This window comes from Xenopus laevis, chromosome 4L (assembly GCF_017654675.1).
Source record: "Xenopus laevis strain J_2021 chromosome 4L, Xenopus_laevis_v10.1, whole genome shotgun sequence".
In the NCBI taxonomy this organism is placed as follows: domain Eukaryota; kingdom Metazoa; phylum Chordata; class Amphibia; order Anura; family Pipidae; genus Xenopus; species Xenopus laevis.
In genome coordinates this window covers 68,608,721-68,624,271 of record NC_054377.1, presented here as the reverse complement: position 1 = coordinate 68,624,271, position 15,551 = coordinate 68,608,721, and the positions used below count along the sequence as shown (strand labels likewise).

At 39.0% G+C, this 15,551-nt stretch overlaps 1 protein-coding gene across 4 annotated transcripts in view; it reads left to right on the top strand.

The window, feature by feature from the left end:
• Positions 1-15,551, top strand: part of plekhg4.L (pleckstrin homology and RhoGEF domain containing G4 L homeolog) — a 105,239-nt gene that overhangs the window by 72,501 nt on the left and 17,187 nt on the right. For all 4 annotated transcript variants that reach the window (XM_018256787.2, XM_018256786.2, XM_041590243.1 and 1 more), the window contains exons 11-13: positions 3,246-3,384; positions 3,726-3,848; positions 4,023-4,214. In XM_018256787.2, coding sequence (XP_018112276.1) covers positions 3,246-3,384; positions 3,726-3,848; positions 4,023-4,214 — 454 coding nt within the window. The remainder of the gene's footprint in view (positions 1-3,245; positions 3,385-3,725; positions 3,849-4,022; positions 4,215-15,551) is intronic.

Here is a 15,551-nt window from a genome sequence, read left to right as displayed (position 1 = left end):
AGAAAGGGTGTCTCCCATAGACTCCATTTTATCCAAATAATCCATATTTTTTAAAATGATTTCCTTTTTCTCTGCAAAAATAAAACTGTACATTGTACTTAATTCAAACTTAGGATATAATTAATCCTTATTGGAAGCAAAACCAGCCTGTTGGGTGTATTTAATGTTTACATGATTTTCTAGTAGACTTAAGGTATGGAAATCCAAATTACCGAAAGATTCTATGCACAAAGCTTTGGACACATGCTTTATATGGTAACAGAGGTAGTCTACTGGGTTAGAAATGGTCCTTTTTTGTATGCAGGAAAATTGGGAGATCAGAATAGGGTGTTATGAATAATAACTGATAATTTGAAGTAGGTTAATAATTAAAATGGGGTACTTTACATTTACTTTTAGTATGTTGACAGTGATATTTTGAGATGATTTGTAATTGGTCTTCATTTTTGTTGATCAGTGGCTCTCCAGTTTAGAACTTCGCTAGTAGCTATGTTGTTGCTAATGTCCCATTTTCTAGCATCCAGGCAGTGGTGTGAATCAGAGACTGGAATATGAATCAGGGAGTATATGATAGAATAATAAGTAATTAAGATGACCATAAAATTGTAGCCACACAGAGCAATAGTTAATTAGCTCAAGGTTAGTGACCCCCATTAAAAGCTTGAAAATGCAGAAGAGGAAGGCACATAATTGAAAAACAAGAAAGAATGGTTTGGCCAGTACTACACTCACTTTCACCTGATTCATTAAGAATTCTATTGCTTCAATATACATTTTACACTAGTTTTATCTGCAACTTACTTTCTTTCAGAATTAGACAGTCAGGTGATCCCAGTGGTGGCCAATAAAAGGGCAACCATGTTTGGGAGTTTTAACCTTGAAAGCAGCAAGTAAGTTGAAGGAAAACTTAGCTTGTGTAAAATGTAGAATGAAGCAAATAGAATTATTAATGTATCAGATGCAAGTTGAGTGTAGGACTGGCCAGACCAGGGATGACTGACGTAGTTGGCCAGCTTGAATATATTGCAATACATGGACAAACAATACTGGTTTACTCATGTACTCGTACTGCAGGATTTGTATTGTTCATATATACTTTACTCTACTAGTGGGAGTCTTATCATTTATGAATGATTGAAACAAATAAAATAATTTCAAGGGATGTAATAAAACCCAATGCAGTTCTGGCATCAGAATCTACATATCTACACAATTCTGAGAGTTTTAGAATGAGCAAATATGCAGCTTAAAGGGATACTGTCATGGGGAAAAAAAAATTTCAAAATTAATCAGTCAACAGTGCTGCTCCAGCAGAATTCTGCACTGAAATCCATTTCTCAATGAAATCTGAAATCTGACATGGGGCTAGACATATTGTCGATTTCCCAGCTGCCCAAGTCATGTGACTTGTGCTCTGATAAACTTCAATCACTCTTTACTGCTGTACTGCAAGTTGGAGTGATAGCACCCCCCTACCATCCCCCCCCAGCAGCCAAACAAAAGAACAATGGGAAGGTAACCAGATAACAGCTCCCTAACACAATATAACAGCTGCCTGGTAGATCTAAGAACAACACTCAATAGTAAAAACCCATGTCTCACTGAGACACATTCAGTTACATTGAGAAGGAAAAACAGCAGCCTGCCAGAAAGCATTTCTCTCCTAAAGTGCAGGCACAAGTCACATGACATGGGGCAGCTGGGAAATTGACAAAATGTCTAGCCCCATGTCAGATTTCAAAACTGAATATAAAAAAATCTGTTCGCTCTTTTGAGAAATGGATTTCAGTGCAAAATTATGCTGGAGTAGCACTATTAACGGATGCATTTTGAAAGAAACATGTTTTCCGATGACAGGATCCCTTTAATAGACAAGAAAACACAAAACAAAAAAAAGTGCCCTTTACGCTTGTGTTCATTTTGATGCATATTTGTGATCAGTTGTGCAAACACTCACATTAACCATAGTTTTCAGGTGTACAGTATATAGGTTGTTTTTTTTTTTTTTTTTGAAGTGTAATCCTGTCATGGGGCTGGATTAGTGGGACAGCCTCTGCTTTTATAAATCAGTTTAACAAGGAGAAGACATTTGTTAAACAGGTTCAGCAATAGTAAGTTGGGCAATAATGGCTTGCCAGTTTCTAAAGGCTTTGCTAAGTGGTGCAGCTAATTTGATCAATAATGATATAAACCAGATAGCAGGTGATTAGTCGGGTTTCAGTGTTTTTGATTTAACATAAGACAATACTACTTTGAGCTGCAGAGCTTTTGATTAAACAAAACACAGAGAACTCATTGCCAGTGTAAGATTTTCTACTTTGCAAATTTAGAGAATTCGGCAATGTCTGAACACTTTCTCAATGCCCTTTTAGAAGCTTGAGGTGACATTAGAACATATGTTGTTAACTATAGGAGGGCTGTTTAAGATAGGGATGCACCAAATCCACTATTTTGGATTCCGCTGAATCCTTGGCAAAAGATTTGGCCGAACACTGAACTGAATCCTAATTTTCATATGCAAATTCAGGGTGAGATGGGGAAAGCATTTTTTACTCACTTGTTTTGTGACAAAAAGTCACGCAATTTCCCTCTCCACCCCTTATTTGCATATGCAAATTGGGATTAGGTTTGGTCGTGCAGAAGGATTCAGCCGAATCTGTATCCTGCTGCAAATTCAGGTGCATCCCTAGTTTAAACCAAGTTGTTGATTGAGAATCCCTCTGTACTGTTCCATTTCTTCATTACATTTGTTAAAGGGGAATTAAAGTAGAATAAGGCTAGAAATGCTGCGTGTTCATAGCCCCATTTTCCTGTGACGTCACCGGCAATGAATGGATGCTGAAAGATTTTTTTTCTGATGTGCTGTGCTTTATAAATTAGCAAATTAAGCACATGGCATTAAGGAAAAAAACATACCTCTCTCTAACTTATTCTTTCTGTTAAGGCACCATTTGTGATGATTGTGTCATGAACATAGGTACCACTGGTAAAGTTAAGATGGCTTTTAAGATACATATGTACAGATTCTACTCCCCTCCCTTTCTTTCTGTACCCCCATCACTTTATGCATCAGAAAAAAAAGAAAAAATTGCTTTTGTAGGGTTCTCTATTCACAGTTCCATGGCCCAGCCATTATGTATGGATATTCCATACTCAAGCATGTTTTCCGCAGTTGGGAGAAATTTAGATATGCCAGTACAACTCCTGATCATTAACTCATATATATTATATTCCATATGTTTTAGAGAAGCTGTAGATGTGGCAGCAGAGCTGTATAACCAGGTGGATGAAGGGGTGCACAGTCTTGTTAAAGTATCCAACAAGAGTATACAAGAGATGGAACTGGTCATTGAGTTTGAGGCTTTCCAGGAACAATTTCAAGAGGTGAGAAAAATACCCACCATTGGCCACTAAATGATGATCCATATAAGGTGTACTATACTGGACCAAACAATAAATTGTTGGACAACACTGTTGAAGATGGGTTAAAATGGGTAGATATGATTGTAGGGGATGGATCAGAATATATAGATCAGAGGCTGAAGAAAGTCAAGGTAAAATACAAGTTTTTGAAAGCTATAAATGAAAAAAGGAACAGGTCAATATAATTTGGCCATTTATTTTATGTAAAAAAAAATTGGACTTCTGGCCTGAGTACTCTAACATTGCCTATATCTGACCTACTTTAGCCTGATAAATCACATGTTAATCTTTATTTCCTTCAGGTTGGCAGTTGGATTGAGCATGTTGGGGAACGTTTACTAAAGGAGTGCAGTACCCTAGAAGATTCTCTGGAAGTTCTTCTCCAAACACAGAGACAGTTCAAAGAATTTTATGTTGTTGCATGTGTAAGTGACTAAACCTGTGTAGTGTTAAGTGTGTGTTCTTATTTAAGGTATTGTATATTTAGAAATGGCAAAGCTAACTCTTCATAATGTGCATTTAGTGGGTGTACTGCCATGCGCAATAATGAAACCTGGAAAGGATGTTCGTTTTAACATGCTATTGTGTTGCATCATTAGGAGTATTGCAAGCGGGGACAGGATATTATGCAGAAGATGGAAAAGTGGCAGAATCTTTCTTCCAACGAGACTCAAATACACAGATTAAAATTGCAGAAGTGCAGAGAAAAAGTGGAGGATTTCTCACGGCGCCTGGAAGAATCTAGAACCCAACTGGAGAAAACTGTTACACTTTATAAATTTTTTGACAAGGTTAGTATGGAAAACCTAGTGTACAGAAATTAGAGTTTGTGTTTTAGACATATATACACACACACACACACACACACACACACACACACACACACACACACACACATACTTTCTTGAACTCTGAACTCTTTGTATAGTGTGTGTGTGTGTATTGATTCCACAGACCAAGAGTAATTTGTGAGTTGAAGTTCCATTTCTTTCAAAAACATCTCTGCACAGCCCATTTCTATTTATATAGATTTATTTTTGGCAGTTAAGATTGCGTTTCTTTTACCTTTTTTTTGTTTTGTTTTTTAAATAAGCCATATTGATTGGGCTCTTGTCAAAAAGGGGGATGTTTTATCCATGCAGTTGATGATGCAAGCATCACCTTTTTGGAGTCTTTATGCTGCTGGATCCAAATATATGCTTTTCAAATTTTTGTGTAAGGCTAATGCCATACAGGGCTGATTCTCAGCCTGCCTATGAAAGTGATCCAATAATCACTGATCAGTTGGCATCCCCTCTCTCTCTCTCCTGTGTCTGAGCAGATTTGAGTGCTAAAGCCAATGTGAGTATGCATTTTCACGCTGAAATAATGTGTGGGTCGAGAAAATCTGAACCTGGACCCGTGCCTGCCCGACCCTCACCCGGCTTCCCTCCACCTTTTGTAGACCTGCCCCACCAATAACGTCACAAAAGGGGCTGGCAGGCGCATACCTATAAAACCAGAAGTTAGAAGCTAGCAGTCTTAAGGTCACAGGCAGAAGCACTCAACCCCAAACCCACCCATGACCGCAAGCTGCGCAGTGAGGTCGGCCTGAACCCGCCCAGCCTACGGGTATCAGGTTGGCCTGCACATCACTAGTCTGCACCCAGGCCAATACCTGTGGATGCAGACACAGGAGAGAGCAGATTCCAACGGAGGCACTGGGAAGAAGCCCAGTATGGCATTAGCCTAACAGTTAAATAGTATGACCTTTGTGTCACAGAGTGAGAAAAGTCAGTAAGAAAACAGATACAGATTGCTTATGGGGAAGCTGCTACTTGACAGTTGTATTCATAACATTCATAACTTTCTTTTTTCCTTTTTTGAATGCAAAAAGATTTTCTGTTTTTGAGCAGTAATCTCTGCAACAAAGGACTGTGTAAAACAGTTGGGTTGTTTTCAGTGCATAATATGCCCCAGATGTTGTGGTTAGAATTGTTGTTTTGGCTGTGCACCTTCCATTTTCCAATGATCTCCCTTTACTTTATTATTCTTTTCTTTTGTTGAGACCCGGAAGCTTTTCATGTGTAACACTGTTAAGTGCAATTGCGTGTCTGTGCATGTCCCTTTTTTAATTTATTTGGAGTGCGATGTTTATGTTGAAGTTGTGTATGTTGAGCAGTAGTGGGAATATTATGTTTTTATTCACTATAGAGCCTTTTATTTTTAGCCCTCTGGTGGTCATTCTTTAAAATGCAGGTCTTTAACAATGACTTATTAAATGTTCAACATACAGTTGCAAAATAACCACAACATAATTTCTATGTATCCTGAAATTTCAGAATAAATTCCAAACCCCTCAATTAATTGTCTTTATTCTTAGAGCGTAAAAATGCATTACTGACAAGGTGCTTCCTGTAAGTGCAACAACATATTACACAGACTAGGAATAAAAGTGGTTAAAATAGAAAGTTGAAGTGAGCATCCTAATTAGATTTTTTGTGGTAAGTGTGTCTTTGCATGTTTGGTATTATTTGTTTAAAATGTGCTATTTTATTTCCTCAGTGTTTTTACAACATAAAAACAGTTTTGCAAATTGACATATCAAATAGTAATACAGTGAAGAAAGAAGATCCTATATATTACAGCTTACAATCTAGCATTTTGGGTGCTGCTAGTAGCATGGTATGCATGGGGGGATAGAAAGAGAGAAGGGTGTAAAGGAGTAATGCAAGTGGTGTCACTTGTCAACAGAGATAAGTAAATGACCAATGGTGTGACCATTGTAAAGTAAATGACCAATAATAAGTAAATGACCAATCTTTAGAACTGTGGATGTAATAGCAGGTAATTACGGAATCTAATAAGGTATATTTAGGGGACAATGGCATATTAGGACCTGCTATACTTTTAAGATGCTCTTGATCTAAGACTCTCAGGATTTCCTTCAGCCTTTAAGCTTGAACCTATTGTTCAAGGACCACAATTAAGTCAGTGAATAAGCTTTGGGATCCAAAAATTGGTTTAGAACCAGTTACACGCCTTATTATACTTACCGTACTATTTTCTACCATAGGATGACCTATTTCCTTCAGCTTTTAAGCTTGAACCCTTTTTTCAAGGGACCACAAGTAAGTCAATGAATAAACTTTGGGACACAAAAATTGCCTTAGAACCAGTTATACTTATTATACTTACTATTTTCTCCCATAGGAAGACACTTAATAATATCAAGGGGCATAATGGGGACCCATTTTTGGGTCCCAACCCATAGGTTAAGAATCGCTGCTTTAAAGGAGAACTAAAACCCCCTTTAGCCAAAAGTCCCCACTGCTCCATGGCCCCCCACCCTGCCTCCCCCCTGCACAGTGTTACCCCTGAATTGTGTCCCCTCTAGAAATACTGATCGCGCATGTGGAGTTAGCGCAGTGGAGCTAACGGTTCGCCATCTTCTGGTGCTTCGGTATTCACTAGGTCCCTTCGGCAATTTCAATTACTTTCGGCGCATGTAAAGTTGTCGTGAACCGGAAGATTGCTCCAACTGCGCATGCGCCAATATGGCGCTAACATTACGAAGAATACCGAAGTGCTGGAAGATGGCACCCGTGAGCTCTGCTGCGCTGAGTATTTGTGCAATCAGTATTTCTAGAGGGGACACAATTTAGGGGGTAAGACTGTGCAGATGGAGACAGGGAGGGGGGCCAGTGGGGACTTTTGGCAAAAAGGGGGGTTTATTCTACTTTTTTAAAGGGCAAGGCATGTGCTATTAAAGGAAAACTATACCCCCAAAATGAATACTTAAGCAACAGATAGTTTATATCAAATTGAATGACATATCAAAGAATCTTACCAAACTGGAATATATATTTACATAAATATTGCCCTTTTACATCTCTTGCCTTGAACCACCATTTCGTGACTCTATTTGTGCTGCCTCAGAGGTCACCTGACCAGAAATACTACAACACTAACTGTAACAGGAAGAAGGGAGGAAGCAAAAGGCAGAACTCTGTCTGTTAATTGGCTCATGTGACCTTACATGTGGTTTGTATGTGTGCACAGTGAATCTTACGATCTCAGGGGGCGGCCCTTATTTTTTAAAATGGCAATTTTCTATTTATGATTACCCAATGGCACATACTACTAAAAAAGTATATTATTATGATAATGGTTCATTTACATGAAGCAGGGTTTTACACATGAGCTGTTTTACTCAGTATCTTTTAATAGAGACCTACATTGTTTGGGGGTATAGTTTTCCTTTAACTGGGTGCTGGCAGTTTAGAGGCACCCCAGTAAATATTGACACTGACCTTGAGGCCAGTGCTTCTATTTTATGAAAAACAGGGATTCTTTGCAGCAGTCCTGAACTATTTATGTGCATAGTACGCTTTTACTGCAAGTCATTATATGCGCAGTATAATCATAAGTTTGACGTACTGCGCATGCAAACTGGCTTGTCTAATGCAGTCCAAAAAAAATATATAGGCTGGTTAACTGGCTCCTTATAAGAATTGTGGCTGGTGTATAATATGTAAAGCTTTATGGAATGTGTTGGTTCTGAATAAATGAAGGATAATAATAACACAGAAAACAAAATGGGAAAACCACGGAAATCCACTTACTGGATAGGGCCTTCTGGTATTGTTGGAATTGTGCTACAGGCTTACTTGCCCATTCATTTATCAAGGAGAGAATAATGAAAAAGGGACTGTAGGACATGCTGCTTACAAAATTGTCAGATCCTGCAGCAAGGTTTTTGAAGTAACCAGAAAACCTTGGGGTAATACCATTTTATGATATGAATCTGGGCTGTTGTACTGTATTTTTCATGGTGTAAGCATCACTTTAAAAATGCTGTCATAATGGTTTTATTGTTTTTTGCATTCGTTCACAAGGGCCTTTTGTCATATGTGAAGAAATCATTATAATGAGTAAAATTTGTGGGGAAAAGCGTGGACTTGTTCAGATTTATACTTTTCTGTACAGCAGAACCTTCCATAAAGACAAAACACTGCAACGTTATATAAAAGTATTTGGCATAATTAACATTAGAATAATCACAACTCCTAAAATAAAAGCTCCGCTATAAATGAAAAAATATATAACCAGATCTGGTTTTACCAGAGAATAAAATAAATATATTGTAATAATTATATTCAAAAATAGGTAATTGATGGAGAACAAAACGACAAATTTTTAGGCACCCCTCGGTTATTCTCATAATTTCCTTTTCTACTTCAAATAATGCACCAGTGCTTTTCCCAGATGCCTCCCCTCCATATTGTTTTGGTGTCCTAAGCATTCTCTGGGCAAGCACATGTGCCTTACACAATTCACCATATGTGGCCAGCACAAGTTCTCAGGAAAAATACCTTGGACCATTTTTAGAAGAGGAGCAGCCCTGGCTCATGTAGGAAATAAACGGCTAGAATCTCTGGGGAGTGCCTCAGCAATTTCTTCTGCTTCAAGTCATGCAGAGATGCATATTTTGTATACTTAATTTTGATGTGTGGATCGAGGCTGTCCAGTTTTTAGTTTTTCTTAGCTTATAGTAGAGCCTGAATTCAGAGCAGAGATTTTTAGGCAGGATTCATGGTCCTGCAACTGAACTCAAATTTTCTGGAGGTTGAATGGAAGGACACAACTGACATCTGTAATGCAACAAGATATTTTGCTCTCCCATTTCCAAGAAGGGATATATTATGAATACATTGGAACAGATTAATATAAAATACAGCTATGGAAAATGTGTTACCTGGCCAGGGGCTAGCAATTTTCACTCATTGTGTGGTTACGTGGAGCACAATTTACACAGGGCACAAAGATGTGCTATGCCATTATATCACTATATATTTTCCCTGCACACTTCTACAAGTCTGGTGTGAAGTAATCACCCCCAGAGCTCCAACCCCTCCTGAAACACACACACTTTCAGCAGGGGCCCTTCCCCCCACACTTCTATTCTATGGGACCAGGGCTGCCCATCTGCTCCACTGCCTCACATTTGCTTGTGAATAGCAGAGCTTGGTAGGGTGCAGGCACTGGGCGCCAGCCCTTCATTCCTCCTGCTGACCATGAGAAGAGAACACAGACGAGCAGAACTTACAAATATGATGTCCCAGAATGTGCAGGTACGACAGCTTTGAATCACGCATGATGAGATGGTTCCCCAAAGTTTTTGTTCTTTCAGTTCCTACACTTTTCTTCCCCTGGACATGGTATGTGTCCCTGAGAGAGAGGGCACAGAGACAGTGCAATGAGAGCTGAGTGCAACTGGGGCTCTGTATTGAGAGCCATAGCGGAATTTATATGTCTAGGTACCAAGGCGCACAGAGTTCTGTAGTGCTTTCAGGAATCTGCATCCTGAAAAAAAGAAAAATTATTAGATAAATTGTAGTCTGAATCATTTTATTTGTGTAGTTCCTTTTAATTAAACATTCTCAGTGCTGTGATTGTTCTGTATGCAGCTGTTTGGGAGTGCCAAGAAATATGTGTAATCTTTAGCTGTGAATGTTTGTAGCAGTATCAAGTGTTCATGTGCAGTACTTACATATCCTGGGCTGCTAAAATTGTACATTGCTAATGTATGTCATACTCTGTGATATATATATTTATGTGAGTAGCTGTATGCACGTATAACTGTATACGTTGCACTCACAGGTCTTACAAATACAAAAGTAGTGTTTATTGGTCAAAAGTAGTGACTAACGTTTTAGCTAGCAATCTAGCCGAAACGTTAGTCACTACTTTTGACCAATAAACACTACTTTTGTTTTTGTAAGACCTGTGAGTGTGAGTCTCTCTCTCTCTCTCTCTCTCTCTCTCTCTCTCTCTCTCTCTCTCTCTCTCTCTCTCTCTCTCTCTCTCTCTCTCTCTCTCTCTCTCTATATATACATATAGACAATAGGACACTCAAAAACTTATTTAAAGATACTGTTTAAGTTGATGACTAACTCTGAAGAATAAGTTACCCATCTACAACTGTTGAACTACAAAATTTCCCTAACCATCTTTTATGTAACTGTTGGAGGATGCTGGGAATTATAGTACAATGGCAGAGGAGAAGCAATGTCTTGTTATCAATAGTTTAACCCCTTCATTATGTGTTGTCCCTCCTTTACAATTAACTTTTTCCCTATTATGCAGTTTTTGATGGGGCTTGGATTTTGATCAAATATTTTGTGGAATTAAAATTTGGTGCAACACACACACACCAAAGAAACAAACAGGTGCACCCCAACAATGGCAAATCCTGGGTGTTTGGATAGAGCTAGTGATATACAGATCATGGAACAGCACTAACAGGATTTAATGGTGGGTCATCAAAAAGTACATTTATTGTTTCATTCAATGCTCTGGGCCCTCACAGGACTCATGTATGTATGTGTATGGGGGTGTGTGTTTGTGTGTAAATATGAATATTGTTTTGTAGTTGAACTTCAAATTCAATGGATGTACATACAGTACCTGAATGCAAAGGCTCCAGTGTGCTGCAAATATGTTTTCTGTGTAATATGTGTTGGCACACCACCTAACAGCAAAACAGTTTGCTAGGGCACAAAATATTTATGGATGGTATATCCTTTTATTTTATGGGTTGTGGTCAGTTGCATTCTGGTTCTAGAGTGATGCTGTCTCAATGTCAGTGATTTGTGCCAGCTATCCACCCTTTTCACATGTTTGAAGTTGAATTAATATAAAAGAATGATGTCTCACATAGAGGTCTGTGCAGATCTTGGGCATTAAAGATAATTTGGCCTGTGGCCCTCCACTTGCATAACTTTCTATTGTTTATTTGCCGTGAATTTGGCTTCTATGCGGTAATCCCTTCCACACAAAGAGTGCCTAAGGCAGGTATAGATCAGCAGTATGCCCCAGTATAGCAAACGCAATGGCCAGAAATGTGAATATCTAGTATGTAGAATTGGAGGCAGTTGAAGACTGCTCAGAGTGCTCAACTGAATACACTGTTAGCCAGATTTCTGAAAGGCAAAAGGCCATCTTCAAGAACCAAAATGGCTCTGATGATTTAGTTGGAGAGGATTATATATACAGGTATTGGATCTCTTATGTGGAAACCCGATATCCATAAAGGCTATCTTCCATAGAACCCATTTTAATAAAATATCTAAGCACTTTAGATAATAGATCCCATAGTTGTAACAAAAGATGTATGCTTTAAGATTTCTTGAGTAGGGTCCTAGATTGGTTGTTGAAAACCGCAAATTCATTAGGATAAATGTAGTTTCTATGTCAGTCCACTTTTTTTGCCTAAAATGCAGTATTTTTATCATTGGTTTAAGAGAATGTTGGTTGGTAGTAGAAGATGCATCTGATGGGATTTGCAACCAGTTGCCATCCTTTCTGGAATATGGCTCTATTATTTCAGCGCAGTTGTGCTGCAGTGATCAACACTGACCGTTGTAGGAATCCTGGAGCTTTGGAAGCAGCATTATGTCCAGGATTCCCCCTGCAATTGGCACAACTGTGCGTAATTCAGAGTAGGTGGCAGGAGGAAGGAAATGGCGCCAAGCTCACCTCTACAGGATTGTAAGGAGCGCATGTTGATGCAAGTACCTGGTTTTTTATCGTGCAACTGACTGCACCAAGCAAAACATATGCATCGCATAAGTTGCCTTGCACAGGTGGAAACTTTTTTGCCCACTGTAGCAGAGATTAAACCTCCAGTGTGCCAGTACCTTTGGCTGTTCGTTCAGTTATAAATTGATGCATACATTTGGTAATTTTATGTGTTGAGAGATACCTAGTCTTAGTTTGTTGGCAGTATTAATTTGACTCCTTTAGAGGACCTCTGTATAAATATATATTTGCAATACAGTGTGGTAATTGTTATCCTATACAATTTCCCGACTAATTAGTGAACTAGTGTTGAGAAATTCTTTTCCTCCTTATAATGCCAAGAATAAGTGAACACACTTCACAATGTAACTATTTACTTAACCTTTCTAAACTTTACTGTGTGTAATAAAGCATGCTCTGACTTATGTAGAATGTTTGACCTCTACTCTTTGACAAGTACTACCTCTCATTCAGCAGATATTGTATACTTCAAGTGATATATACATAAGATTATATTTTTTCTGATTTGGAGTAATTCAAAATCCATATTCAGTTGGCCACAAGTTTTCTTTGTTGGTTGCACCATAGGAGACTGGTCTATGGAGGCAGGGCCTGGTATTCTTCTAGTAGGACCTTCACAAAAGCTGTTTGTGTAGGAATTCTAGTTTTAATAGGTGCACAAGTCTTGCAGCAAGTATTTTGCAGGTAGGATTTTTGCATGTGGGTCATAATATAAACTTCTTTTACTTATTTTTCACCTCCCCCCACCAGTGAATAGCATAATTTTTGGTTTATGATCTATTTAAAAGGAAAGTTCACTCTTTTAAGGGGCACCATTGCTCTAGCAGGTAAGTGATTAATCCTGCAACTACTTGGGTGCACTAAAATGCCCACATAAGGCAGTAATTAAAATATTGTTCTCTGTGTGGGTAGTAGGCCCAGTGGACAGGTTGCAAGTAGAGTAGGAATGTAGCTCAGATAATCATTTAAACTATGTGGTATGGATATTTGGACTGGGCTCATCTTTAGTTTTCAGCAAACTAGTCCCAGAAGGTGGTGAACTTCCCCTTGTATCCCTGAGAACCTTGTTATCCTTTTTTCATCCTGGCTAATTCCTTTCAGCTAAATTAAAATGCCAAGCATGCAGTGTCTGGTTTGTCCACAGTCTCCACTCATCAGTCACTGGTCTGGAAGACGCAATCATGAAGTAAAAACTAGAGTAACACAAGAGGTCACACATTATTTTGGCACTAGGTTTGCACACTGGTGCAGCAATGAAGTATCTGTCTAGCATGTGCAATTAGGACGTACATTAGAGTTTTTGGAGACAAGTGTCTGTGTACAAAGTATAACTAAACATGGGATTTCACATTGCTTTGCTAATGAAAATTCTTATTGGCGCGTTGGAAATTCCAGTCAAAAGTACCATATGGTCATTTCTGAAGGCAAACGTGTAATAGCCTGACTGCGTTATGAGCAGAATAACTCTTTTCATTATTTTATCCTGAAATCCTTAAGTCACAATTGTGAAACTGAATTTACACCCCATAAAATTGTACTGAAAGGGCTACATGCTTTAGCACAAACTTAGGGTAAGGGCACACGGCGAAAAAACGCCTCTTCTTCGGGGCGACAATCTCCTGGAACTGCCTTCCCGCCGGCTATAATGAAAAATCGCCAGCGGTATGGCACTTCCGGCACTTGGTTTTCCAAAGTTGCCTCACGAGGAGATAAACTTAGAGATGCAAAACGTATGTCGCTGATTTACTAGTATGTTTACCTATGTTTTATGTGGTGTGCTGAGCTTTTTGTCCCGCAGGGGAGTTTAAAGTCTGTCACAGCTGTTGCACCAGTTCCTTTGTAAACCTGTTTGAAGTCTTGCATATGCAAAAGGATCTGTGAACTCCATGTATATTGTAATGCAATGCTATTGTGTTTGTTGTTTATGCAGCAGCCCCAATTACCAAGTGAAAGCATATGGATTCCAGCGAGATCTATAGCATAAAGATTTCTTAGCTTCTAAGTCAATTTCTAAAGGTGACCATACACCGGCTGAGTAAAGCTGCCAATATCGGTCCTTTGTGTAGGGGCTTCCGACGGCTCCCACCGATCGATATCAGGCCAAAAATCAGCCAGATATCGACCTGGCAAGTTTGATTTTTTCTTTGATCCAGGACCACATTGGCTAGTTGATGCAGTCCTGTGACCCATTGGCGCCCATTCGCATTATTGTAATCCGATCATTCGTTTGGATTAACCTGATATTGCCCTGCTGTTAGTGCCCACGATCGGATCAGCCCGATATTGCCCACCTCAAGGTGGGCATATCGGAGGGAGATCCGCTCGTTTGGCAGCATCGCCAAACGAGTGGATCTCTCCATGTATGGCCACCTTTAGCCAGTAGCAAAAATAACAAAAAAAACAAACAAATACAAAAAGTATTGTAGAAGTGATACCTATATTGGCTAACAATAAAAAAATACATTGCAAGCACCAAGGCCCCTTTGTCAGGCAAAATACAAATGAAAGTTATAAATATATACTTTTAGATCAGTGAAAGGTATTCATGGGCAATAAATTAGAGATCAAATGTAGAGATAATACAATGAATTAGGGTGAGTTGTAAATAGTCCAGGAGTCTGGATTCAGTCAGGTCACATAGTGTGACATGAAACCTGACCCTAAATTAAGGCCCTGTCTTAATGTGTTAAATATCTCCATACATTTGAATTCATAAATCTTCCTTTCCCGTTCATTTATAAAGTTCCATTTTAGAATTAAGACCTGCAAAAAAAAAGGGCATTAACTCAAGGGATGAAAACATAATTATGCCTCTTTATAGGTCCCTGGTAAGGCCTCATCTGGAGTATGCAGTGCAGTTTTGGACTCCAGTCCTTTAGAGGGATATAAATGAGCTGGAGAGAGTGCAGAGACGTGCAACTAAATTGGTTAGAGGGATGGAAGCCTTAAATTATGAGGGTAGACTGTCAAGGTTGGGGTTGTTTTCTCTGGAAAAAAGGCGCTTGCGAGGGGACATGATTACACTTTACAAGTACATTAGAGGACATTATAGACAAATAGCAGGCGACCTTTTTACCCATAAAGTGGATCACCGTACCAGAGGCCACCCCTTTAGACTAGAAGAAAAGAACTTTCATTTGAAGCAACGTAGGGGGTTCTTCACAGTCAGGACAGTGAGGTTGTGGAATGCACTGCCGGGTGATGTTGTGATGGCTGATTCAGTTAATGCCTTTAAGAATGGCTTGGATGATTTTTTGGACAGACATAATATCAAAGGCTATTGTGATACTGAGCTCTATAGTTAGTATAGGTATGAGTATATAGAATTTAATTAAAAGTAGGGATGGGTGTATGTATGGATGCTGGGTTTTCATTTAGAGGGGTTGAACTTGATGGACTTTGTCTTTTTTCAACCCAATTTAACTATGTTACTATGTATCTATGTCCTGAAGCCTGCGATTTTGACTGCAGAAATGCTGCCCCACTGGTGTATCACATGATTTGGTGTTGATTTTATGTCTGTGATGGTTCATCCTTGTGCACAA